General features: G+C 41.7%; 1 protein-coding gene across 6 annotated transcripts in view; it reads left to right on the top strand.

Moving 5' to 3' along the window:
- FARP1 (FERM, ARH/RhoGEF and pleckstrin domain protein 1) overlaps positions 1–25,923 on the top strand; it is a 217,527-nt gene that overhangs the window by 143,908 nt on the left and 47,696 nt on the right. For 4 of the 6 annotated variants that reach the window (XM_061476298.1, XM_061476296.1, XM_061476301.1 and 1 more), the window contains exons 4-13: positions 7,456–7,498; positions 8,440–8,518; positions 10,107–10,204; positions 14,495–14,609; positions 15,798–15,945; positions 18,520–18,615; positions 19,543–19,706; positions 21,242–21,310; positions 22,882–22,957; positions 25,103–25,343. In XM_061476298.1, the coding sequence (XP_061332282.1) occupies positions 7,456–7,498; positions 8,440–8,518; positions 10,107–10,204; positions 14,495–14,609; positions 15,798–15,945; positions 18,520–18,615; positions 19,543–19,706; positions 21,242–21,310; positions 22,882–22,957; positions 25,103–25,343 (1,129 nt within the window). The remainder of the gene's footprint in view (positions 1–7,455; positions 7,499–8,439; positions 8,519–10,106; positions 10,205–14,494; positions 14,610–15,797; positions 15,946–18,519; positions 18,616–19,542; positions 19,707–21,241; positions 21,311–22,881; positions 22,958–25,102; positions 25,344–25,923) is intronic. The other 2 variants (XM_061476300.1, XM_061476299.1) reach the window with 1 other exon arrangement.

Here is a 25,923-nt window from a genome sequence, read left to right as displayed (position 1 = left end):
TCCTGAGGAGGGGAACTGGAGAGGGAGGTGCTGATCTCTTCTTGCTGGGATCCACTGATAGGATGTGTGGGGATGGTTCAGAGCTGTGCCTGAGGTGGTTTAGGCTAGACATTAGGAAGCATTTCTTTACCTAGAGGGTGGCCCAACACTGGAACAGGCTTCCTAGAGAGGTGACCAATGCCCTGTGCCCATCAGTGTTTCAGAGGCATTTGGACAACACCCTTAATAATGTGCTTTACCTTTTGGCCAGCCCTGAAGTGGTCGAGCAGTTGGACTTGATCACTGTAGGTCTCTTCCAGCTTCCGTTCTTTTTCTCCCTACTTCTTTCCATAACAGTACATGCTGAGGAAATACTGGATGACATTTCTTCCCACTAGCAAAATGGACTGAACAGGCATCATGTCCCATCATAGGCATTGGTTCTGTCACTCTGTGGGAAGGAGGCCTGTGCCTTCTGCTGGGGGTGAGAGATGTCGATTGTCTCTGGATCATTTGGGCATCTGAACAGAGTTGTGAAAAACACGTGTGAGGTGGTTTGTGAAACTCTTCTGTGTTCATCCAGTTTATTTGGGTTTCCACAGGATAGCAAAGGACCACATGTCTGACATTGGCAAAGCTCAAAGATCTATCCCTCGGCCTGAAGCAGGACGTGCTCCTGAGCTGAGTGGTTGCAAATCTTGTTCATGCAGACAAGACCTGCTCATTTCCTTGTGATTTCCACCCACTCCCATCCCCACCCCTCCCCCAAATACTGGTTTGTAAAAACGCCTGAGTTGTTTCTTCTGGAGAAACAGAGCAAAACACAAGAGCCTGAGAACAGTGCTCCATCAGGAGTCCATCTGGCCCAGTACTCTTGCTCCTGTGGCATCCCGTACATGTCTAAAGGAGAGTAGATGAGGAGGGCAGGCGAGAAAAGCACTGTAAAGAAACTCAATATATTGTCAATATAACTATTAAGTACGTATTTGTTTATTCAGTGATGGGTGTGTGGAGAATCACTCCTAACACACGCACTCACTATCCAGCGTGTCACAAATTTATGTTAGTAGATATACCTATTCATAAGATTTCTGAGAAAAGGAGGGGTCCTTTTTGGAACTCTGCCACTCCTCCTTGAGCATGCATGCTGGCCTCTGGTGGTGATTGACGGTGGTCGTGAGGAGGAAGGCTCAAAGTCTTCAGCTAGGTTGAACTTTTTACCTTTTTTCTTGAAGTATGCGCAGTACTTTCATGGCAGTTTCCCAAACCACCAAAGCAGTCCTAACTGGTATACATCTTTAGCACACAAGCAGTCCCTATTGGCTTAGGCCTAGACAAGCAGTAACAAAGTTGCTTAATTAATTAGCTGACCTTGCAATTTCATGTTTTTTCTTCTTCTTAAAGCTTCCTTGTCTTAGTATTCTTTCTTAGTATTCAAAGCTTCTTTGTCTTAGTGAATTTCTACTATCACAGGTCTACTTCTGTCTCAGGGTCCAGAGGGTTTACATAGGCCTCAGTGCCTGGGACTGGCCTCCCTTGGGACCTGCACTGTAGATAGCCCCTCAGACCTAAGTCAGAGCTTGTCATGCAGAACTGTATGCATAACATAGCATAGCTGTTCTGAGCTATGCTGTTCCATTCAGTTCTGTTCCTTTCCGTTCCGTTCCTTTCCATCCCGTTCCGTTCCTTTCCACCCTGTTCCATTCCATTCCATTCCATTCCATTCCATTCCATTCCATTCCATTCCCTGCACTCACAATAAGTTGTATAATGATGAGACCATTATTTACCTGAAATGGCAAGGGGTTTTAAGCACCAAAAACACTTTCAAAGACACAAATCAGAAAGGTTACAGGTGGAAAGAGTATTTTATTTATTTATAAGTAAAGTTAGTTGGATTACGTTAGGTTAGGTTAGTTTACTGAATTTTAGCCTAGTTTAGTTTAGATTATATTTTCTTTTCCTAAATCTTTCAGAGCAGTGCTGTGGTGGTGCGTGAGCCGTGCAAGAACCCAGCCAGAATGGGCCGGGGAAGACTTGACAAGGGGTGGTGCTCAATGCCACAGAGAACAGGCAACAATCCTGGGGCCACGCTGGGACCACCCTGGGAGTCCAGAACTCTGCCTCCCCCCGGATGCGGGGCACGAGGGCCAGCTGCGTGGAGCACGAGCCGCTGCCTTTGGGCCACAATAACCCAAAGGAGCCCCGTGAAGGGGCTGTGCTCGGCTGCAGGGGAAGGCAAAAAACCCCGGAAACGCTTGCTAGTCCACCTGGGGGGAAAAAAGCTCTTCCCCCCCAGCTGCAGGACGCGAGGGCCACCTTCATGGAGCATGAGCACCAGGCGATAACCAAGCTGGAATGTACTGTGGAGCCCTGGCAAGTGGTCATGCTCAGTGCTCAGAGGAAGGCAAAAAACCCCCGGGGACCAGTGCCAATCTGCCCCGCGGGAAAATTCCTTCCTGACCCCATTGCTGGCGATCGGCTATTCCCTGAGCACCTGAGCAAGACCTGCTCCTGGTCCAGGCTGGTTATGGCTCTTGGGGAACACTGGCACTGCCTTTTCTGCTTCCACCTGGAGCCATCTCAGGGGCTTCCAACAACAGCAAAGTGACCCTGGCCTGATCAACCCTGGGGGCAAGAGCCCTTCCTGTGCCTGGCAGTGGGAGCTATAAAGCGCTGCAGGAGGACACTGGGCCATCTGTGGACCTATTCCTTATGGCTGCTGCCACTATCTCCCCAGAAGATGAGGATGGCAATCCCCCCGCAGACTGAAGCAGGATTTCCATCCATCCGATGAGCTGCGAGTGTGGCCCCTCCAGGTGCTGGAATTGCAGCAGAGAACCTCCTGCACCTTCGGGCAGTCTTCCCCCCTCTGCCCCTCCAAGTAATTCCACGGGTGTCTCAAGGAATTCCTCTTGGGTGCCTTCAGGCTTCCAGCTCTGTCCTGGTGGCAGCGCCGGGTACTCTGGCAGTGGGACCCGGGAGGATGCTGCCTTATACTGCCCCAGAGCATTGTGATGCTGCGTTGGTGGGTGGTGTCACTGTGACACAGGGATGACGGGGCTTCCGCAGCCCTGCCCACTGCAGCCCTGCTGCTGCTGCCCCTTTGCCCAGCATCCCTTGGAGAAAGGCCTTTGGGCTGCTGGCCCTGAGGCAGTGCCTGTGTCCAGGAGGCCTAGGGGGATGTTCCTGTCCGTGGCAGCCACACACTGGGCACCGCTGCTGGGTGTCCCTGTAAATTAATCTGTGTGTTCAGACTGTATCAATAAAGCGTTTATACCACATATGGTCGTTTGACTGTGGTGATCCCAGAAGTGAAAGAAAGGGGTTTTGGTTCCCTCTGCATGAACTTTGCAGAAACGTAGAGAGCATACAGGATTTCCTCACCATTCCTTATCAGTACTCCAAGTGGCATTTGCTACTATGCTGTTTATGGTGAGGTCTTCTTCTTGGAAAAAAAGAAGCCTTCTTGGAAAGAAGAATAATTTAAGAAATCTCTTCTGCTTTTGTTACACAGGGTGTTTAGATACTTCCTTGTGTTTATTACCATTCATGTGTCTAGTTTGGGGGTTTACCCCACCCAGGGAAGGGCTGTGAGAATGAAGGCCTTAGGCCCACTGTAAGAGAGGATCATGTTTGAGATCATCTTAAGAACGTGAATGTGCACAAGGCCATGGGACCTGATGAAATTCATCCATGGATCCTGAAGGTCCTGCAAATGAAGTTGCTAAGCCACTGTCCATCATATTTGAAAAATCATGGCAGTCAGGTGAAGTTCCTGATGACTGGAAAAAGGGAAATACAACCCCATTTTCAAGAAAGGGAATATGGAAGAGCTAGGGAACTATAGACCAGTCAGTCTCACCTCTGTGCCTGGCAAAAATTTGGGGCAGATTCTCCTGGAAAGCATGCTAAAGCACATGAAGAACAGCAAGGTGGTTGCTTGTCCTGTATCTGAATGGGGCCTACAAGGGTGCTGGAGAGGGACTCTTCATTAGGGACTGTAGTGATAGAACAAGGGGTAACAGGTTCAAACTTAAACAGGGGAAGTTTAGGTTAGATATAAGGAAGAAGTTCTTTACTCTGAGGGTGATGAGACACTGGAATGAGCTGCCCAAGGAAGTTGTGAATGCTCCATCCCTGGCACTGTTCAAGGCCAGGTTGGATGGGGTGGGTGACATGGTTTAGTGTGAGGTGTCCCTGCCCATTGCAGGGGATTTGGAACAGGGTGATCTTAAGGTCCTTTCCAACCCTAACTATTCTGTGATTCTGTGAATCGTTGTTTCCATGCAAAGCAGCACTGAGAGTAATATTTACACTTAAATTATAGTAATGAATTTATATCATGCAGTTGAGGTGAATGTGCCTGTGGGATTTAAAACTTTCTGAGCTTCATAATGGCCATAATGTAGAACTCAAGCATTGTGCAAATTAAAAAAAAAATGCAGTTAATGGTGTGTCTGAGAAATAAACCAGGCATGTATATTTTACATTCATATCATCTAAAGAGAATGAGTTGCTTTTCCAATGCAGAGTGCAATGTAAAAAGAAAAATAAATATTTAGAGCATATTTGTTTGGATGTAATCATATGTACCTGAAGTCATATATTTACAGTTCAGCTGTGTTTGTTTCAACGTGCAAGGCTCCAGAGCTCATATCTGATGTATTGATGTCAGTTGGCAGCTGTATGCATTCAAGTGTGCTGTGTTTGTGGCAGAGAAAATCTGCATGGGAGATGAACGTGGAGGGTCTGAGGGCTGCACTTCCTGTTGGGACAAGGAGAAATGAGGCATTGTGGCCAAGCCTGGGTTTTCATGGGGTTTCATCACACTTGATGTTTGCTCAGTTCTCCAGCTGCTGACATCCAGTCACTATGAGGGCATGCCAGACTTTGTTTAAAAAAATAATCTAGCCTTTGTAGTTCCTCAGAAAATGGAAAACATGACTCTTAATTGAATCCTCACATTATTTTTAATTTCCAGTTTATATATTGGTCTCAGATTGGCTATGTTTAGATACGGTGTGGGAGTTACACATGTGTAAGTTTTGATTGCTCAGGTTTGGTGACAGTGGTAAGGTCTTTGTTTCACCCTCCCTCTCTCCCTCCACACATGGCCAGCAAGTCAAGGGAGGTGATTCTGCCCCTCTCCTCTGCTCTTCTGAGACGCCATCTGGAGTACCGCTTCCAACTCTGAAGTCAGTACAGGAAAGATATGGACCTGTTGGAGAGGGTCCAGAGGAGGCCCACAAAAATGATCAGAGGGCTCTAGCGCTTCTCCTGTGAGGGAAGGCTGAGAGAGTTGTGGTTGTTCAGCCTATAGAAGACAAGACTGTTGCAATAGGATGAGGGCTAATGGTTTTAAAATAACAGAGGGGAGATTCAGGAGGGATGTGAGGAAGAAATGTTTTATAATGGGGGTGGTAAAACACTGTCACAGGTTGGCCAGAGAGGTGGTGGATGAACCGTCCCTGGAGACATTCAACACCAGGCTGGATGCGGTTCTGGGCAACCTGATCCCGTGGAAGGTGTTTGCATTGAAGGTGCTCATTGCAGGGTGGTTGGACTAGAAGACCTTTGAAGGTTCCTTCCAACCCAAACTATCCTATGATTCTGTGATTCTGTTTCTGGTATCCAGCAGTCTGGTCAAAGATGTTGTTACTTGCTTGTAGGATGATTGAGAAAGTGAAAGGAATGACTTGTGTCATTTGTGTGCTCATGCTATATCATAAACTCCCTTTGGAGAGAGACATTTTTATTTTTAGGTGCCAGGTAAAATACATTATTCCCATATTCTTGTAAACTGATTGTTTAATATTCAAGATTAATTTTTTTTCTCCCACTAAACTTGGCAAAGTCCCTGACGCTCGTTGCAGATTATGTACATGTCAACTTTCAGAACTTTCAGTTTTAAGTTACTGAAATGGCAGAAAGTGTCAGAGCCAGCTTGATGTTTGATAAGCACAGTGTTCTCATTCTTGGATAACTAAGTTTCTTTAACCCTTCAGAAGGAAAAAAAAAAAAATACCTGCAGAGGCTGAGAAACATAAAAAGAATTCCATTGAGAAACATGGGTGTGAAAGGGCAGTAATGTGAGGTCTTTGCTAATTCAAAGTACTTATATTAGTAATGATGAAAATAGCAAACATTGGAACAGTGATAATAGCAATACAGGCCTGTTCCCGCCTGGTTTTGCAGGTGATTTTCTATAGTGAATATTTTGAATATGTTTCAGGCTCTGCATAATCTAAAATTACTAAAGGTCTAAGATGTATTCATTTCCATACATATTCTTTTTCTAGAGGAAGACTTGGTTAATTTGTTTTTTAATGACTTTAACCTTTGTGGCAATGGTAGGATGTTCCTTCACAAACTCCAGATGTCTCCAAAGGAGGCTCTGTGCAATTTAGTGAGATAACAAAATATAAAGCTTGAGCAATAGGTAGTTACCAGCTGAGGATTCTGAACTGTCATAGTTCTCCAGGTTCTACAAGTCTAGCTTTTACCTTCTGCACAATTGTCCCTTGGCTTTCCATAACATTTTCCTCAGCTCCTTCAGAACAGGGGTTTAGGCTCTGAAAAGTGTATTTCTACCCACAGCTGCTCTTTTGAAAGCTGAAGAAGAAACCCACATGCCACCCTGAAAAATGTTTTTTTAAGAAATGGATGAAAGTAAACTATGTGCAGAAATTACACTGCCCCCCAGTAGAAAGCCTATGCCTGAGCTTCCTGGGTTTATAGAAAAGACATAGTGTTTCACATCCCAAAAGTGAGCTTCTTCCCACCCACACTTCACAGTGTTGTGAGCCTCACACCCTCGACCTGAGAGAACATTCCTCCCCCAGGTGATGGTGGTAAGACTCCTTTATCTTTATTGGGCTAAGCAAAGGAGCTCCACCTTTATGCTTAAGCCTCACAGTGGGATTCCTCTTGGCCACACAAAACCAGGATGTTGCCACCTTCTTGTTTATCCATTTGTCCAGTGTTCTTAGCTCAAAAGCAAGCACCAACCCCTTTCACTTGCCTTTCTCAAGATTGTTTCAGTTGTTCTTTCCACAGAATTAGTTTCTTGTTTATCCATTTGTCCAGTGTTCTTAGCTCAAAAGCAAGCACCAACCCCTTTCACTTGCCTTTCTCAAGATTGTTTCAGTTTTCTTTCCACAAAATTAGTTTGGTTCCCAGTGTCTGAGATGTGTGAGAGAGAGATTTCCTCACTGTTCCCTAGCTTTCCGAATCTCCGCTGCTTCAAAAGTTGTGCCACAGTGACAGCTCCTTAACAGTGCTGTTTCCTGAGTGTCTTCCACAGTTCTGGGGAGAATACCCACTATGTATAATTAAGAAGGTCGTTGTAATAATGATGACCACACTGGAAAAAAATAAATAAGTAATTGGTAATCTAAGCAGTGCAATGAAAAATATTCCTCTGTGAGTGGTAGTTTGTTCAGAGATGATAACGCCACCTTCTTTTGTTTTCAGGTGTGGCTTGATCTTTTGAAGCCTGTTACAAAACAGATTAGAAGTAAGTATTTCCTTGCTGTCATTTACTTTTGTCATTCTGTGAATACTTGAATAAATTAGGACTCTGACAATTGGGATCTTCTCAACTTTCTTCACTAAATGTATTTATTTATTTTTTATTTCTAGTCTGTCCTTAAAATATGTACTGGATGTGCTGTGAAATTGTGCCACATGAACACATGAACATATGAAGTGGGAGGCTGAGGTTTAGCCAGTCGGTTTAAGAGGTAGTGGTGGCAATGGAGGAAACTATTTTGTAGAGAAAAAAGAGTGCAATAAAAGAAGTATTTGAGGAAGCATACACTGTCAACAGCTAGCAGTAATAAGGATAAAAGAAAAGGAACAGGGAGACATTATTACTGGGAAGGAGCTAGCAAACGTATCACAACAGTGAGGGACATTGCTGCTGAACTTGGAACTAGCTTCATCTATTGAGCTTTGCCATTGAGATTAAGGTTTCATAGGTGTCTCTCTGGTCATAATTGTCTGAGTGTATCATCTGGAGCCTCTCCTTTTCACAAAAGAGAGATCTATTGGTTCTTCTGTCTGTGGTCATACTTGTAAGAGTCGTACTTGTAAGAACAAATGTGCTGCTGTTAAAACAGGAATTGTAATTTGCTAGTGGACTTGAAAAATAGGTTGTATTTTAGCTCTCTCCTGTTCTGAAGCAAGGGAAATAGACACATGTATTTTATTGGATCAACTGATGTAATTACTAAAACCAGAGTCCATTTTGGCAGAGTATCCCACAACCGAGGTATTATTTTATGTGTGTAAATTTTATTTTGCAGTCTCTAAATAACCTGAATAACAAAGAAAGGAGGTTAGCATGTATGTATGCACTGCAGGTTCCAAGAATCGTCCTTTGTACATCATTCTGTGTAATAAAATTTGGTCAGCACATTACTGATGTTAACTAACTTCCTTTGACATTTCCCATAGGACCGAAGCATGTTGTTGTAAAATTTGTGGTAAAATTCTTCCCACCTGACCACGCTCAGCTGCAGGAGGAACTGACAAGGTTGGTAGCTACATGGCTATTTTTTCTTACTAAATCTCTAGTGCACACCGGGGAGAACATGGAATTTGAAATGGCTGGGTGAGGATCGACTGGAAGAGGATCAATGGCTGCCTTTTAGTATTAGCTTCAAGTTCAGACCTTGAGGTCCCTTCCAACCTGCTACTGTATGTATATGAAGGATCTATTAAGGTTCTTCCTTGTGAAAAGGACCTTCCTTTATGGTGAGAAACATTGTTCTGATGCAGTATTTCTTCACTGCAACTTTTCAACTCCTTTTCTGTTCTGCAGTATTATTAGTTTTAATTACAGTTTTCCATTCTGATTCAGTATTTTCACTATTAGTTTTTGGTTTCAGTCTTCTGACACAAGGAAGTTCTGTTTTACAAAGAACTCTGATTTCCATATGACTTGTTTTATAAAGAACAAGCCCACCTTTGTGTTGTTCTGTGTTTGTCTCTGTCTTGCTTTATTTTGGTAATAAAGCAATGGAATGGAAAAAAAGAAATTATTGATATCTCTTGCTGGCCTGAACAGAGAAAAGTGAAAGAGTGGGGTAGGAACAGGGAATATTTACTTGAAAGACTAAGTAAAAACAATAAAATGGATGAATGAAAACTCACAATGTGATTGATGTTGGTAATGAAACATTTCTGTTTCCAAATAGATAATCTGCATAACAGTTGCTTAGTATGTGAACTGTAAATTGATTTTTGTTGATCTCTTTCTGCACCTGGAGATGTGTCTCTGAATCCTAATGACTTTTTTGGTTAGATCTTAAATGTGCATAGTAGGGAACTTGAATATATGTACACAGCAGTGTGTAGGATGTGAAAGCATATCCACAGGGAACAGCTTCATCACTTGAAGAAGCAGAGAATACAACACTTTTGTGCTATATTCTTCTACTAGTATGCTGAGTGGAATTAAGCAATTTAAATTCCTGTTGAAGCTTAAAGAAATTTAAATGTTGAAATAATGTCACAGACCTGTGTTGTCCCTGCACTTTAACTGTTAATGTAGAATTGTCCTACGTGGCTGAAATGGTTTGGAGGCAGTGTTAAAAATGGCTGATGCACAGGCCGTGCAGGTAATGGGACCACAGAAGTACCAGAGCTAGCTAGAGTTGTTTAATCAAGACCTTGCTCCTTGTTTCCAGGTGAGTGCAAAGGTGGTAGAGTTCTTGTGTTCTGCAAGAACTAACTGATGACTCTAAATCACTGGTTTATCTGGCATTTCTTCTTAGTTACAATCAGCTCCATTATCTAGTGCTACTTGCTGTGCGGTTGCTGAGCACTTAATAGCTGTCGCATTTGCTTCTAGTCATATGTCATTGGTGTGGTTCCAAGGGAGGGAAGGAGAGAGAAAAAGATATCTTGGTTCTGCAAAGCAGCCACCATGTAAGACTGTAATGGCTGTAATATAGTAGCTGTTATGCTTTACTTACCCTCTAAACTTGGGAAATGCAGATCACTTCCGTAGATTCCAAGAAGTGAAAGCAACATGGAGTCAAAAATGCAGCTGGGGTTGAAATACTTTCCCCTCTTTCCCTTATGCTTTGCGTAACCCTTTGTTCCCTTTGGTTTCGCAGGTACCTATTTGCATTGCAAGTGAAGCAGGACCTGGCACAGGGAAGGCTAACGTGTAATGATACCAGCACTGCCCTCTTAATCTCACACATAGTACAGTGTAAGTTCCCTTTTCTCTTCTTTGCAGGAGGATAAACAGGACGGTTGGTTGGATGTGCTGTTAGTAGCTGCTCTAGGGACAGGTTTAAGCCATATGGACCATTGACTGAGTTTCTGTATAACGGCATTCAAATACAGATAATTTACTCTTTCAAATAAAGAAGAGCTCCTGGGCACGACTTGCATTTTTAAGGCACTGCACTTGATAGTCTGCCTAGGATCATTTAAAAAGCAAACTTTACAGGCAGTGGCAAATGGGTTGAATTCTTCTAAATTCCTGTTTAATTATACTTTGTATCATGTCAGCAGAGCAGTCAAATTCCTGGAAATCTGTGTATGCTGTCTAGAGAATGTAGTAAACAAACATGCTTAGAATGCCAGACTGAATCACAGTCCTAAGAGGAAACTGATAGGGAAGTAAAAACCAACAGATTTTAAGTTTTTTTTTTTTCTTTAATTGCTAAGTATGCACAATAACACTGTTCAGTGGAATTGTACATTAACTTTATTAACCAAATCAAAACTTGTTTTAGCTTTCAGATCACTTGAAAGGCAATGTATGTTTTTCATTTCAAGATTTTATGGTTACTCATCTTGATTATAATGTTAGTAAAAAACGCTTAGTAGCTTGCATAATGGTCATAATAGACCATTGTTTTGAATGGTCATTGTGTAATTCAGTATTGCGTATTTCCGTTGAAATGCTGTTGTGTGGAAATTACAGTCGACAGAGATGTTTGTCATGCTGTGAGTGTTATGGCAGTTTCTCATCAATTGTTGTTGGCAAGGCAAGTATTGCATAGTTTTCTATTTGCCATGGTCATCATTGCCCAGTGTGACTGAGTAACAATAAGGTGTGCAACATCCTCTCTGAAATTCTGTATTTCTCATACCATTTTAAAACTGAGACTCTTGGCTAGTGAGCTTTTCATGTCTTTCATTTTATCCTGTTACAGTGTTCATCATGCCAATGGTGGTTCTTTCCTTGGTTAAGCTAGTTCTTACTTTCATCTCAGGAAAAAAAAGTCTTGATCATCTGGGGAGAACTGAGTTTCATTTGTTACGTTGCATTCTAGGAGGGTGAGTTTTCCTACTAAATGCCTGTGCACCAAAGAAAGGTGCTGGGGAGAAGACACCCTAATGCTTGTGTCTCTCTTCATTTGAGGTATTGCTCCATGATTATCCTCTCTTGAGCTCTTATACTTTATATGCATAATTTCTACTTAGATCCTTTTCCACGTCTTACTTATCTTTTATTGTTTACTCTATGAAGTTCTTCAGTGAACCACCTACATCTCTCGTGTCTGAACTGCTCAGAGAGCAACTGTTAGCTTGTTTTTCTAAAGCAACAGCTTAAGAGAGTAAAACACAGGATGTCCTTTCACATTTCCAAACTGTCCCTTTCCCTCCTCTGTGCAGTCAAACTCAAATATATCTGTGTTTTTTCAATTCCCCCATTATACTCCTCGCCATTCCCCTAGACACATCTATGCAGGCTGGCAAGAAGCTTTCTTTCGAAAGTGTGCAAAAATGGCAAATCACCACCATTGCTTTTATGCTGCTGAGGTGAATTATACTGTTGGATTAAATAATTCTCTTCAGTTGCTGGCATGATGCATTTGAAATATTTCTAGTTTTTTGTCACTTTCCCCTCTGAGCTGGAGATGTGGAGTGATTCTGAACTGAGATTTTAGTAATCAAGTAGTACTTTAATTATAGAGTGAGTAAGGTAAGAGAGTTCTGTACTGAAAAATTAGATTTTTCCCTTTGTCAGAAGGAGAGAGGTGAGAGATTCGTCATGCAGAAGTGAGAGAGTATTCACAGAATCTGAACTGCCATTTTGGGCAGAGGGATGTTGCGCCTTATGGTGCATCTGCCATCTCCTGACTGCAAGATGGACCTTTTGGTTGCTGTTTATGATTTTTCCCTTCTCCCTTTTTTTTGTGTAACAGTGTTTGCTAGAAACCTCTGGTAGAAGTTTGCAGCTATCTCATTCATTTATCTATCTTCTTGTCTCATTAACATTTGTCTGTGAAAATTTGCTCTGGTCTGAGTTATCTATCAATGTACCTCACCCCCATGGCTGTCTTTCGTATTTATTTTCTCTCTAGATTATTATTCAGTAGCAAAAAAAAAAACAACACCCACACGTATTATGTGTTTTCTGCAATAGAAATAAAACTAGACAGCTGATAAGAGTAATGATACCAAAGTGGAAAGATTGAGAATGCAGGCTAGGGATTGTATGTCTTATCAGTGCTGTGCCTACCAGCGTTTTCTATGGGAGATATCTGATTCCAGGAGACCTTTATATTATGTATACAAGCTTATGTCAATGCTAGAGACTGTTATTTATATGAAAACATAATATGACAGCAAATAGGTTTCTGTTAAATTAGCATTTATATTACAGAATAAAATTTATATTTGGAACATGTTATTTAAAAATACCTTAAAAACATTGTAGAAAGTATTAAAAGTGCGAGGACACTTTGATACTGGAAATGATGCAGTAACGTGAATATGAAGTAAGAAGATGGACTGATTAAAGGAAAAGAGCTGAAATACAAAGCATTAGACATATCAGTGCTAATGCAGACAGAACGCAGCATGATACAATGCACGTGTAAATAAGAGAAAAGAAAGCATCAACGAAAATCAGCCTTTGGTTAAAACGCATGAGAAGATTTTAGAGAAGAGTTGTAACTGATGCTGACAATGTTCAAAATACAACTCCCTCTCATTTTAGAGGGAGTGCTAGTAGGAAGGAACTTAATAGGGAAAAGGAGGGCTAAGGAGGCAAGTAAAAGCAATTGTATGAAGTCAGAACAAATTCAGAAGTAACTTGAAAGCCAGGAGGACAATTTGGATAATGGATTTGCAGCTGACAAATGCAGAGAGCGTTATAGAAACCTTGTAAAAGTGAAGTAAGAGCTTCTGTACTCTTGGCTCTGAAGAAAGCCTTACAGAAGGTGGCTAAAATCCATCCATGTACAAGGACGTATAAGGTATGAACTGCATTTTAAAGAATCAAGACTCATATTATTTGAGGTGTTGCAAACCTACACAGGCTTACAGCTTCATTAAAGAAGAGAAATTTGCCTTTTATTTGAACTAGCGTTAAAAGCAGATCCTAAAGATTTGTGATACTTGCTCTGTCATTCATAGATGCTTTGGTCCTCATCTTCCCTGCTTACACAAGGCTATTACCTCCTCATCCACATTTGCAGATAAACATCATCTGAAGCATCTATTTTTTCTGAACAAACTTATTTTGGACAGAACTGGATTAAGGATTCATTTACATGAGCAGGACTGAGGCGAATATCTGAGCTTGGGTCCATGATACTCTAGGTCAACTGCACAATGTGTGTGACTGCAACCTGGATTTAATTTGAGGGCACTGCATTTTAATTTCACTGGCATTATTAAAGTAGCAGCCTTTGTTGTAGCGATATTGCTGCTACTGCAGCAGGTTTGCTGGCAGAAGCTGCTACTCTGGCTCCTCAGTGAAAAAGCTAATGGCAAGATTTTCAGAGGCATTCCAAGAATAGCAGGCAACAAGATAGTAATCTGGCATCCACACATAAACTGTCTCCTTCCCATTCCCCAAACCCCAAAAAAGAGGAAATCTCACTCAATGGGCTGCAAAATGGAAGGTGGGTGTGACATACTGTTGCACACACGGTACTGAATAACTGCAGCAGATGGGAGCAACTTTGAGGAGGAGGGAGACAGAATGTGTCTCAAACTGTTGCAAAATTAGAGGAAGACAAATGTTTCATAACCCCATGAGGTGGGATACATGCCTGCGTTCAAACAAGCAGACAAAAGCCATCTTTCAGATTTCCCTCCAAGATTACAGCATGGGGCATGGGCCTGGGGAGTAAGCTTGTGCTTGGCTGCTCCATGGAAAGGCACGTGAGCGCCATGATGTGTGTGACAGAGACGGATGAGTTCTGCTGAATTAGTGCTGTCCTCCCTGTCACCCCCACACTTATCCCACACACAAGTCAGGGTGGCACTGTGATGTCTTAATTTGTTCAGCTGACATCCAACAGCTAATTAGATGGGAGGAAACCTTGGGCTTCTTTTGCATATCACATGCTAACAGGAGAAGAGAGGAGTGTCTGGAAGATAACTCAGTGGGAATCTGAATTGTAAAACCGTGACACAGCTTGCAAGAAACTGATTCTTTGTCCTCTTCCCAGCTGTCTGCACCTTTTGGATTGCACAGATAATTCAGATTTAATACAGTGTTTTAACAGACTTTTCTTAAAATTCTCCATAGCTGAGATTGGGGATTTTGATGAAACCATAGATCGTGAACACTTGGCGAAGAGCAAGTATATACCTCAGCAAGAAGCACTAGAAGACAAAATCATGGAATTTCACCGTAGCCACACGTAAGTCTTTTTTGTTCTTGTTAATGGTCATCTTTTCCTTTAGAGTAGTTCTAACTGTAAATATGTGCTACATTATAAGTGCAAAAGAGATTTGGACCTCTGAGTTTCTCAGAGGTTCCTTCTTAAAAAATCTTCAAGCCTATGAGTTTCCTGAAGGTTACTCCTGCCTTTTTCTCGTCATCATAACGAGATGTTTAAAGAGCAATTGATTTTGATATTCATTCAAACATGCCATGATTTTACAGTCTATTTCATACAAAATGCTTCACTGCTGATTTTCTGCATGCAGGTGTGATTGCAAATTAGCCAGGCACTTCTGACAACAGTCTTTTTCATTTCAAGGATATCGAATGTTGCCTTTTCAGCTTCCCATCGTTTTCACCACCCATCTAGAGATGAGTGAAGGAGTTTAGCAATAGTTCCAGGAAAAGCACATACTGCTTGCAGAATTAGGGATTTAGGGTAATAGAATTCAAGATGATGATACACATCGGTATCCTAAGGCCTGGAGAAAAGACTAGTGGTAAGAAGGTGGTTAAAAGAATTACAAATATGGCATAGAACAGTTAGGGGTTTTATGCTGTTGAGAACACTTTCAAGACCTGAATAGGTTCATTTTGAGCTAGATTGGATTAGATATGAGTGGTAGGGAGTTCTGTAGCAGTAATAATCAGAACTTCTGCATAATTCTGTTCATGATTAATTTAGTGCTCATTGGTCCCCAACATTTATGTTAAGGTTTTAACGTCTTCTGTTTTACTTAATTTTGGTATTGCATTTCCTTTTACAATGAGCAACGCCCATACATGTTTCTGTTTTTTTGTTTTGTTTTGACTTTTTTATTATTATTATTTTTTAGGAATACAGCATGTTTTTCTAATGGGAAATACAAAGAGAGGTAGTGAATTCTGTTAAAGTTAATGGTTCAAAATCTGGCTTTATCACGTGCTTCATAATTGGAGCAATCAAAATTTCTAATAGACTGTAAAATCTGTGGATTCTTTGGTACTGATTTAGACTAAGATAAAGCTGATATAAATCTGGGAATATAATAAAACCATATAGATCATACACTTCTGACAGGTTTCAGTCTCTCTGATGAAATGTCTCTTTGTTCTCTGAAGGACTTGTTACTCTCTATTAAAATGTGTGATGGATTTGTGTGTCTTCTCTGTTTTCTTTCTCAAGGGGGCAGACACCAGCAGAGTCAGACTTCCAGCTTTTAGAGATTGCCCGCCGTCTGGAGATGTATGGAATACGCTTGCATCCAGCCAAGGACAGGGAAGGGACAAAAATCAACCTGGCTGTTGCCAACACAGGCATTCTTGTGTTTCAGGTTAGAGCTGCTCAGGACATGACTTCGTACTTTATAAAGCACAGAGATTTACAGTGATGAGAATTTAGGACCTGAGCCATGTCTGAAAGAATTTGGTTGGGAAAATTCAGGAACTTCCACAATTTTTCTAACAATGACCTTAAACCTTTTATAGCTGCATTAGGTACTTCACTTCCAGGGACTCTTACCTTATTTGCTTGCACAGGGTAAAACTCCATTTATGGCTACAATGGGCTGTTCAAGATGCAAACTGATCCATAGCTTACAATTTGCAAGCTAGTCATGCTGATACCTCCTACATATACCAGAAGGTAGGTATTGCAGGTGTGGTGCATACTAAATGGATGTGAAGCAGGGACAAATTTAAACAGCAAACAGGAGTACATGGAGAAGGACGTAGGTAGTGAATGTAATCTCTGCAGCATTACTTTGTCAAAGTTTTTGCAATTTTCTTGACCAGCCTTGGCCATTCTACTTTTGCTGAATCCATGAATCTTACTTCTTTCTCTGAAAGATCCAAAGTGTTTTACTTAGATTTCTTTCCTCTTCTCTCCTACCCCAGTCAGCCTAGCAAATGTTTGTGAAATGTCATTAGTAGATTTATCAAATTCTTGTTCTGCAGCTCCCTTTAGGTAAGTAACAAATTGGGCTTTTACAGTTGTGAAGGTACAGGTAGTCAGCTGGTGTAAACGGCTTTCACCTCAGATGGAATTGTGTCTGCTAGCATCCAAAATCATATTTACCTCACTCTGTATTAAAAACAGTAAGTTAACTGTTCTTTAAAATACACAATTTTACACTTGTAATTGATTATTCATATTAATTTTTTTACTATAGTTAAAATACTAATGTTTCCAACTTTATAAAGTACTCTGAGTCCTTTTATGAAGAAAAACAAACAGCAACAAACCCAGAACACTCTGACCCAAATGCTCTGAAATAGACATTAAAAAAAACAAACCAAAACCAACAACAAAACCAAAAATATATATATAAGCCGCAAACAACTAAATACGCAGCTAGTAAAACCCCAAAACTGAAGCATAGATTGAAGCATCAGAACACCACTGTGATGTTAGAAATGCACATAACTAATTGTATGTTCAGGCCCATCCCCTGCTCCCCCACAGTATTTTCGTCAGCTGAATTACTGAATTGCAAAGCCTTATAAATTAAGACTGTCTTTCAGCTGAAAGTACATGTTCACATAAAACAGCATAGACCTCACTGGCCTGATTTGTAAAGCTCTAAAATTCAGTCATCTCTCTATGTCCTAATGTGTTTGGGACTTTCAAAACGCATCTTTTATGAACTTTCAGAAATGCTTGGAGATTTTGCTGGGTCAGGCTCCAAGACTGAATGCTGAAAAGGAAGTCAGGTTCTAACCTGCTGGAGTCTGTCCAGCAATTGGTGTGTGGCAGTAATCTTAAGGCTTCCTTTAAGCACTTCACAGGGCAAAAGCCTTAAGTTCATCTCTTTAGTTTGGATATAACTGATAAATATTGAACTATGAAAACCTCATTAGGAGAAAAGTAAAGGTTCACTCACAAATGGCATAAGCAGTAGTCAGACAGACTTATTAAAATAAGTCTGTCATTTATTTAGAAATCAGTGTCAGTGCTGCTGAATATTCTAAGGGAGATTAATTATGGGATTCTTAGACAGCAGGTTGACTTAGCAGAGATCTTCACACTGTCATTACTCCTACGGCGTCTGGTGACGGCACCCAAATCAGCATGGGTTTCTGCATTCAGCAATCCTATAGTAGCTCTCAGAATTTTCTGCTGTAAGCATGTTTGTACTAAAGTCTTTACTGAACAAACTGCTGTAATGAGTATTTTAAAATAATACATCAAATACTTCTAAACATAGGTAAGATTGAGACTTCTGGGGGGTAGGGGCTAATGATGCAGTGTCTGGGAATTGTACTATTTTGAAGATAATTTCTTTCAGGCTTGTTGTTTGCTTCAGGGTTTTGATTGCTTTTTGGGGAAAAGCATTTTATGACTCTTTAGAGACAACTTATTTATTTTTCATTTACTTCCATTGCTCCCTATGATAAAAGCTCAGAATACTTCCAATTCAGTTGCTTTTTTTTCCTCAGATAAGTAGTATTTAAAGGGGTGTTTATTTTGCCCTGTAGAAAGACTGAGAGGGAGGAAATCTAACCCACCAAAGTGAGGTGACATATTATGTGTTTGGATTCCCTGTAGCTGGTAAAAGGAGAAGGAGGCACCTCTGGGAGGTGATTTGGTCCACTGAAAATTGGAGTCAGCATAGTGGAACAAGATAACATAATCTGAGCAAAAACTGGACAGCCCTGTTTTGTGCAGTTGGTACTGAGTCAACTCAGTATACCTAGTCTTAGGTGCAAGAGTTTAATTATAAGTATCTGCTTCCACTCATAACACCAGTTGCCTTATGGTTTGTGTTATCAGAGAATGAATGATAAGAAAAAACATAATTTCAAGTGAAGTGAATAGATGATTTACTTATGACAAGCTTACTGTAGTCGTTTAGGTTTCTCCATTCAGATCTGGAATGCTTAAACTCTGCTGTCTTTCTTCTCTGTAGGGTCACACCAAGATCAATGCCTTCAACTGGGCTAAGGTTCGAAAGCTGAGCTTCAAAAGAAAACGTTTTCTTATCAAACTACGTCCTGATGTGAATGTAAGTTCTTGTCAAGAATTGATGAAGTTGACAAAAGGTTATTTGGTAATTTGGGGCTGGAGCACCTCCCGTATGAAGATAGGCTGAGGAAGTTGGGGCTGTTCAGCCTGGAGAAGAGAAGGCTGCGTGGAGACCTCATAGCAGCCTTCCAGGATCTGAAGGGGGCCTATAGGGATGCTGGAGAGGGACTCTTCATTAGGGACTGTAGTGACAGGACAAGGGGTAAGGGGTTAAAACTTAAACAGGGGAAGTTTAGGTTGGATAGAAGAAGGAAATTCTTTCCTGTTAGGGTAGTGAGGCACTGGAATAGGTTGCCCATGGAGGTTGTGAATGCTCCATCCCTGGCAGTGTTCAAGGCCAGGTTGGACGAGGCCTTGGGTGATATGATTTAGCGTAAGGTGTCCCTGCCCATGGCAGGGGGGTTGGAACTTGATGATCTTAAGGTCCTTTCCAACCCTAACGATTCTATGATTCTAACTTTCTACTCACAGATCAAACATACGGTTTTGTCACCTCAAGATTTCTTTGTTTAAATTAATATCTTATGTTCACTCTTGGTACTGTATGCATCAACCTGGCATCTCAGGTGAGAGTCCTAGCAAAGGAAATGTTAACTGAATGTCACAGATTTGTCTTCTGGCTGTGACTCTGGTACTGTATTATCAGTTCTTAAGTTGTAGCCTGTAAACCACCTCTTGTCGTTTTATCTCTCTCATATTTATCAATGAAAGGAAGTTAGAGCAATAGCTGTGATGCTGTCAGTCAAATTGTTGTCTCAAAGTGGGAAGGGTGGGGCCTGTTAAACCTAAAGGGCAGTGAAAAAAGCTTTTTTTTTTTTTTTTTCTGGCATAGCACCTCTGTGTCAATGTAAATCTCTGTAACACGTTGCATGCTTCTTTACATTGCGAATGCTTTATCTGTTTGCAGAGTTCATTCCAGGACACCCTGGAATTCCTTATGGCCAGTCGAGATTTTTGCAAGTCTTTCTGGAAGATCTGTGTGGAGCATCATGCCTTTTTCAGGCTCTTTGAGGAACCTAAACCAAAGCCTAAACCTGTTCTTTTTTCTAGAGGTTCATCATTTAGGTTCAGGTAAGACCTGCATTCTTCTTCCACCTTTGTTGCCTCCTCATTTCAAAATCACATCCATAATGATCTAAGATTAAACCAATTATTTTCGCCATCCTTTATTTATATTGTAGTTTGCTGCTTTATATTTTCCATTGCATCTTCTCAGCCAGAACAGTGCAAAAAACACTGTAGGGAAAAAACCTGCATTAATTTTATATTAGGTGTTGCAACATAGCTTTCTGGAGGTATGATATAAAGTGTATAGATTCCAGCTGTTTTCACATAAGAAAATTCACGTGTGTCCTCAGCAACGCTAGCTGGCAACTTTTTGGCATTCTTTGGATCCTCTGCTTCTAGCATGGGATCTTTCCTGTGTAACAGAGTAGGGATTTTTATTTCCATTGCATGTTGCTGTGGTAAACCCTTTTCTGTGCAGTAAAAAACAATGGCTTGTCTTCATGCTGAGACCTTTATGCTTGCAAAGGATTCATGTGAGATGACCACTTATGTTGAGACCAAATCTACCTGCAATGTTGTTAAAGCTGTAGAAAAGTTTTTAATAGTTGGGTTAATGTGTTTTTTTCCTTACACTGACAGGAGCCTCATTGTAGATACTGTATTGCATTGCATATGCTGGGGGGGATATCCTTCCATTCATACAGTTTATTTTGTTTGTAAAGCTGATATAAGCTGATCAGCTAGAAACCCTCTTTATGAGATAAGCTGTACACTCCAGTTGTCTTGCACAAGAACGCAGCAGATACAGCCATTCAGTCTCTCTTTCCACTTTGTTTCTTGCCTGCAAAGTAAATTAATCAAGATGGAAGGACCTGTGTTAGAGTAAACAAGCCATAACTTGTCAAGTTTCTGCCTGAGTAAATAGAAAACTGTAGGTCCATTCAACTTACCTTCTGCTTTAGAGAGCAGGTTTTGGCTATGTCTTCCGCTCAGTGTTGTCTGTGCTAAATAAATTCAGTAACTTTTTCCACGCCTTATGGTAATTCAATTGGTTGAAAGCTTCTAATGAACAGGAGGAATTTGGTTCTCTGTTGAGCATTCTCAAGGTGGGGGTTTCCTTTACTGGTCCCAGTTTCCTTTGGAATTTATAACTTTGCACAGTAAGAATTGCTGGGCTTTCTCACTACTTTTTCACAGCCTGTAGCAAAAAGGGTGAAAGGGGTTTCCAGCCTACATTTCTGCAGGAAATATATATAAGCTTAGTTGACATTTTTTGTAGTAGTACCTGAGTCATGAAATGCATTTCTGCTCTTTTTATCTTGGTTCTGTGGTTTACTCTTACTAGGGAAGGCTGGTATTTGACTCAAAATGATTCAAGAATATTTTTTGTTCCATGAGATGAAAACTTAAACCCAGCTTTGCTTTTTATTGTGGTGACTTCCCAGTAGTGTAGTACCCCATAAAGGGCACACAACAGAATTTAAGCAGCTCTGAAATGGCACCCAAAAGTAGCTCCATAGTGGAAAAAAAAAAAAAAAAGAGGCAAGTAATGTGCAAGTTGATAAAAATATGTGTTTATTTCTGTGTTTTTCTTCCAGTGGTCGGACTCAGAAGCAAGTTCTTGACTATGTTAAAGAAGGAGGGCACAAAAAAGTGCAGTTTGAAAGGTGAGAAGAAATAAGTAACCTGTTCAATTGTTTTTTAATCAAACAAAAGTAACAATTTCCAGGTAATTATATTCTATGATCTTGGAACCAGACCAAGTTTAAAAAAACAAAATAAATCCTTCTTTGCTGGTTTGACAGTTTATCACTTGTATAATTCCAATTTGGTCCTGAATATTTGGTGGAAGTTGGTATAACCCATGGTTTCCTTAAAGTCATAGAATCATAGAATAGTTAGAGTTGGAAAGGGCCTTAAGATCATCAAGTTCCAACCCCCCTGCCATGGGCAGGGACACCTCACACTAAATCATATCACCCAAGGCCTCGTCCAACCTGGCCTTGAACACTGCCAGGGATGGAGCGTTCACAACCACCCTGGGCAACCCATTCCAGTGCCTCACCACCCTAACAGGAAAGAATTTCCTTCTTATATCCAACCTAAACTTCCCCTGTTTAAGTTTTAACCCCTTACCCCTTGTCCTGTCACTACAGTCCCTAATGAAGAGTCCCTCTCCAGCATCCCTATAGGCCCCCTTCAGATACTGGAAGGCTGCTGTGAGGTCTCCACTCAGCCTTCTCTTCTCCAGGCTGAACAGCCCCAACTTCCTCAGCCTGTCTTCATACGGGAGGTGCTCCAGTCCCCTGATCATCCTTGTGGCCCTCCTCTGGACTTGTTCCAACAGTTCCGTGTCTTTTTTATGTTGAGGACACCAGAACTGCACACAATACTCCAAGTGAGGTCTCACAAGAGCAGAGTAGAGGGGCAGGATCACCTCCTTCGACCTGCTGGTCACGCTCCTTTTGATGCAGCCCAGGATACGGTTGGCTTTCTGGGCTGCGAGCACACACTGAAGCCGGCTCATGTTCATTTTCTCGTCGACCAACACCCCCAAGTCCTTCTCCGCAGGGCTGCTCTGAATCTCTTCTCTGCCCAACCTGTAGCTGTGCCGGGGATTGCTCCGACCCAGGTGTAGGACCTTGCACTTGGCATGGTTAAACTTCGTGAGGTTGGCATCAGCCCACCTCACAAGTCACTATTTTTCAGTCTGTTTTTCAGCAGTGAATGTCTTACCATCACAGGTAACTTCTTCCCATATTGATTTGCACTCTCTTTGGTGGGTTGTCATTAATGTATAGGAACAGGGATATTCAGCTCATAATAATACTGAAAGTAACAGAAATGGGCATAGCCAACCTCAAGTGAGAGTCTCCAGGGAAATCTTCCAACCTGATAGAGCTAGTTCTGTCTGAGCTCATCTTATTCATGATGAACTGAAAGTAATGGCCAAGATGCCACAAAGGCCATGACAACAGTTCCTTGCTTATGAGTCATGTTCATGTGATAGACCGTTTTTGCTTCAGTGCCTCTCCCTTTTCTTACAGTGATGTGTTTGCAGCACATAGTGCATTGAAATTTTACAGAAAGGAGGAATGTTAATGTGGTTGGGAGCAAACTTTTATGAAAGCTGCTATTGAGAGGTTTAATTTTAAAAGGCATTTCTCTTGATTGCTATTTGTAGGAAAAAAAAAGGCAACGAAATGGCTTCTTACTGTGATTCTCCTTTTATCTCCAGGAAACACAGCAAGATTCAGTCCATCAGAAGTCTGACTGCACAGCCTTCAGAACAGCATACAGAGGTGCCAAAACAAGTCAGTGATGTTGATGAAACCCTGGCTTATGCCTTTTAGACATTTCTTGTTAGATTACCCTGATTACAGTTTTTGAAACTCTAGGAGCATAGATTTCTGCTCACTTACTGTTTAACTGGGAGCTGAGGAGCCCTGGGTGTCGTAAGTTTTAGGTTCTTCAAGTAGGACAGGTTCATTTTCCCTGTGGAATAGTGTTGCTTCCAGACAACCAGACAAATATAAATACAGAGCTTATCTGAGCTGTACTAATGACCATCTGAAAAAGCTGCAGTCCGCAGTGTTATTGCTAGGGTCCTGGGTTCTATTTGGTTATTTTATCTGGGAAAAGTTTAATTCTTTTCCTTCACTGGGAAGTCTTAGTTGTCCATGACAAGGTGTTTTGTTGTATTAGCCAGGGAGAAGAATTATTTCCTTAGAAAAATTACAGCTCTGAGCATTATAGTCATCTCTGGTAGATACCTAAAGTATTTGTCTTACATTATTAGCTGCTATGAATTAGGAGTTTGCAAATCCAACGGCAGTGAGGTTGCACCAGCTGCATTTTCCCAGGTCCAGCTAGTAGTAAGGCTGCGAATGTATTCACTATAGACACCCACATAAACATAAATATACAATGTATATACACAAGCCAGCCACATAGGTAAAAGCAAACAGAAAACAGCACTCCCACAAGCACAGTGCCAGTAGCCTCACCCTTTTACATTCTTTGGCTGATCAGGATACAAGTTCATTAGTGAAAAATATTCATACTCATATACAATATGGATCCTTCCCACAACTGGTCTTAGACACTCAGTCTATCCAGTAGTGGGCCCCTGGATCCCTAGGTCTCCCAGTGGCTGGACATACAATCCTGCAAGGCTCACAGCCCCACTCCAATTACTGTTGCTCAGATATAGAGGCACACACATGTGGATTTCTCCAGTAATTCATCTTAGACAGTCTGTCCAGTAACTGGCACTTGGATCCTCAGGTTCCTGGTTACCTCAGCCACAGAGACAAACACATGAAAGATATCTCTCCAATAGCTGGCACAGACTTAAGACATTGCTAGTAATTGACTTCCAGGCCCAATGGTCTTTCCAGCATCTGGCTGGCCTGACTTACAGCTGCTCCAGTATGTGGCTTCCAACTCTTACGCTACTTATCAACTAGTCCAGTTGAGTGCTCGCTAGCAATTACACATTGACCTACCTACCCAGCCAGGTCTGTTGCTGTGGTCTCTCCAGTTGCTGCTATCCCAGACATACCCAGACCATGGGGTGATGGCTCTCTTGGGACAGCATCCAGAGGAGCCAGGTCAGGAAGCTCCATTTTCCTGACTAGGATACTGGGGTTCCTCCACCTGCCAGTGTTCTTCTGTGCTCATCTGTGTTTGTTGAGGCAAACCTTTAATCACATAACTTTATGTTAGATAAAATGTAAATGACAGGATCAAGCTACTAGGTTAGTGTATTTAAGAATGCTACCTGAACCTTCACCTTCATTGCATTGCTTCCTTTTGATATTCACAGTATCTCTCATTTCTGCAAATCTAAGAACTTCAGAGAGTTCTATTACAAATGCAGCCCATTTGAACTATCTTTTAGCATTTTAAAATAACAAAGACAAGCTCAGGTTGGTAGACCATAGCTACAGGGCCAAATGCGACATATTTGTATATGCAGAAAAGTCAGCCCATGAACTAGTGGCAGGTATGGTCCAGGGATTGAATGTGGGGTGCTCAAAAGCCTACACATGGCTTTTTTAGTGTATATAAGTAGGCTGTGCAGAATTTGTCTCATGTGTTTATCTTTACCTCCATCTTCTCAGAGTAGTGTGAACAGGTTGATGCTCCAGAGTGTTGATGGCTGCCTTAGGGCATGGAAAGGCCTCAAATACCACCACATTGTCTGCCTTCCCTTGCTTAGCTTATATATTTTTCTGTTATTTAAGATCAGAGACCTCTTTTTTTAAATTGTATTTGTTTTGAAGCTTGGGTTACCTCTTCTGCTTTCAAGAGATTCCTATGTTGTACCGTGCAAAATTCTGGTGTGTAATTACACATACCCTTTTCCCTCTGGCTCCCTTCCCTCCCAAACCTCTCCCTACCCCCTTTCCCTCCCCCTTTTTCTCCCCCTTGCCTTCCTTTTTTTATCTTTCCAGAGCTCTAGCTTTGCCTATGGAGACGACAATGATACTGCAGCAGTGCAGAGTTGCCGGCAAGGAAAGGAAATGAAAGCGTCACCAAAAGACACTGGACAGCACAAGAGCCATTCCTTAAAGAAGAGCCCAAAGGAAGGCAAAAAGGTGGATGGAGCAGTGGTGTCAACAGTGGAGGAAGAAGAGGAGGCTGCTAAGGACAGGATGCTGCAGAACAGACCTCAATCACAGCAACCAAGCACAGGTCCAGCTTCCAGGGCTGCTCATGGCAGCAGCACCTCCATTCCTTTCATTGACTGCAGTGATGTAGATAGCGAGTATGATCTGCTCAGAGGACAAATAACCCGGTCATATTCCCAAACAAATGACAATTATGAGGGTGATTTGACCAGTGGTGCCTATATTCACTACAGAGATGAAAATTGCAATAGAACTAGATACAGGGATTCCTCAGCTTCTCTAAAGTCTTCCCAGTATCTCTCTGAAGAGTACCTTGATGATGATAACCCAGCTAATATCTCCTTCTACACTGAGGGAAGCCCCAGGATGCCAAGGCACAGCTCACTGGTTGATGAAATGTTTAGAGGGCCAGGGAGTCGTAGTCCACTGGCCACTCCATTGCCTCCCAGCAGCAAAGGGTCAAGCCCTAACATGAGCCTGAGTAGAACTGGATCTCAGGGTTATGTCTCAGAAAATGGGCATGACTGTAGGGTGAGGACTGGGGAAGAAGATAGCCATGATGGCAGCTGCCATGGGTATTGCAGATATTCTCCAGGTTCTCAACAGTCTCGTGCACAGAAAAAAGCAGATCTCTGCAATAAATC

This window comes from Pezoporus flaviventris, unplaced genomic scaffold, assembly GCF_033815535.1.
Source record: "Pezoporus flaviventris isolate CSIRO_AGI_PZ_B2104156 unplaced genomic scaffold, CSIRO_AGI_Pfla_v1 ptg000095l, whole genome shotgun sequence".
Classification (NCBI taxonomy): domain Eukaryota; kingdom Metazoa; phylum Chordata; class Aves; order Psittaciformes; family Psittacidae; genus Pezoporus; species Pezoporus flaviventris.
This window is presented reverse-complemented; position numbering and strand designations above follow the sequence as displayed.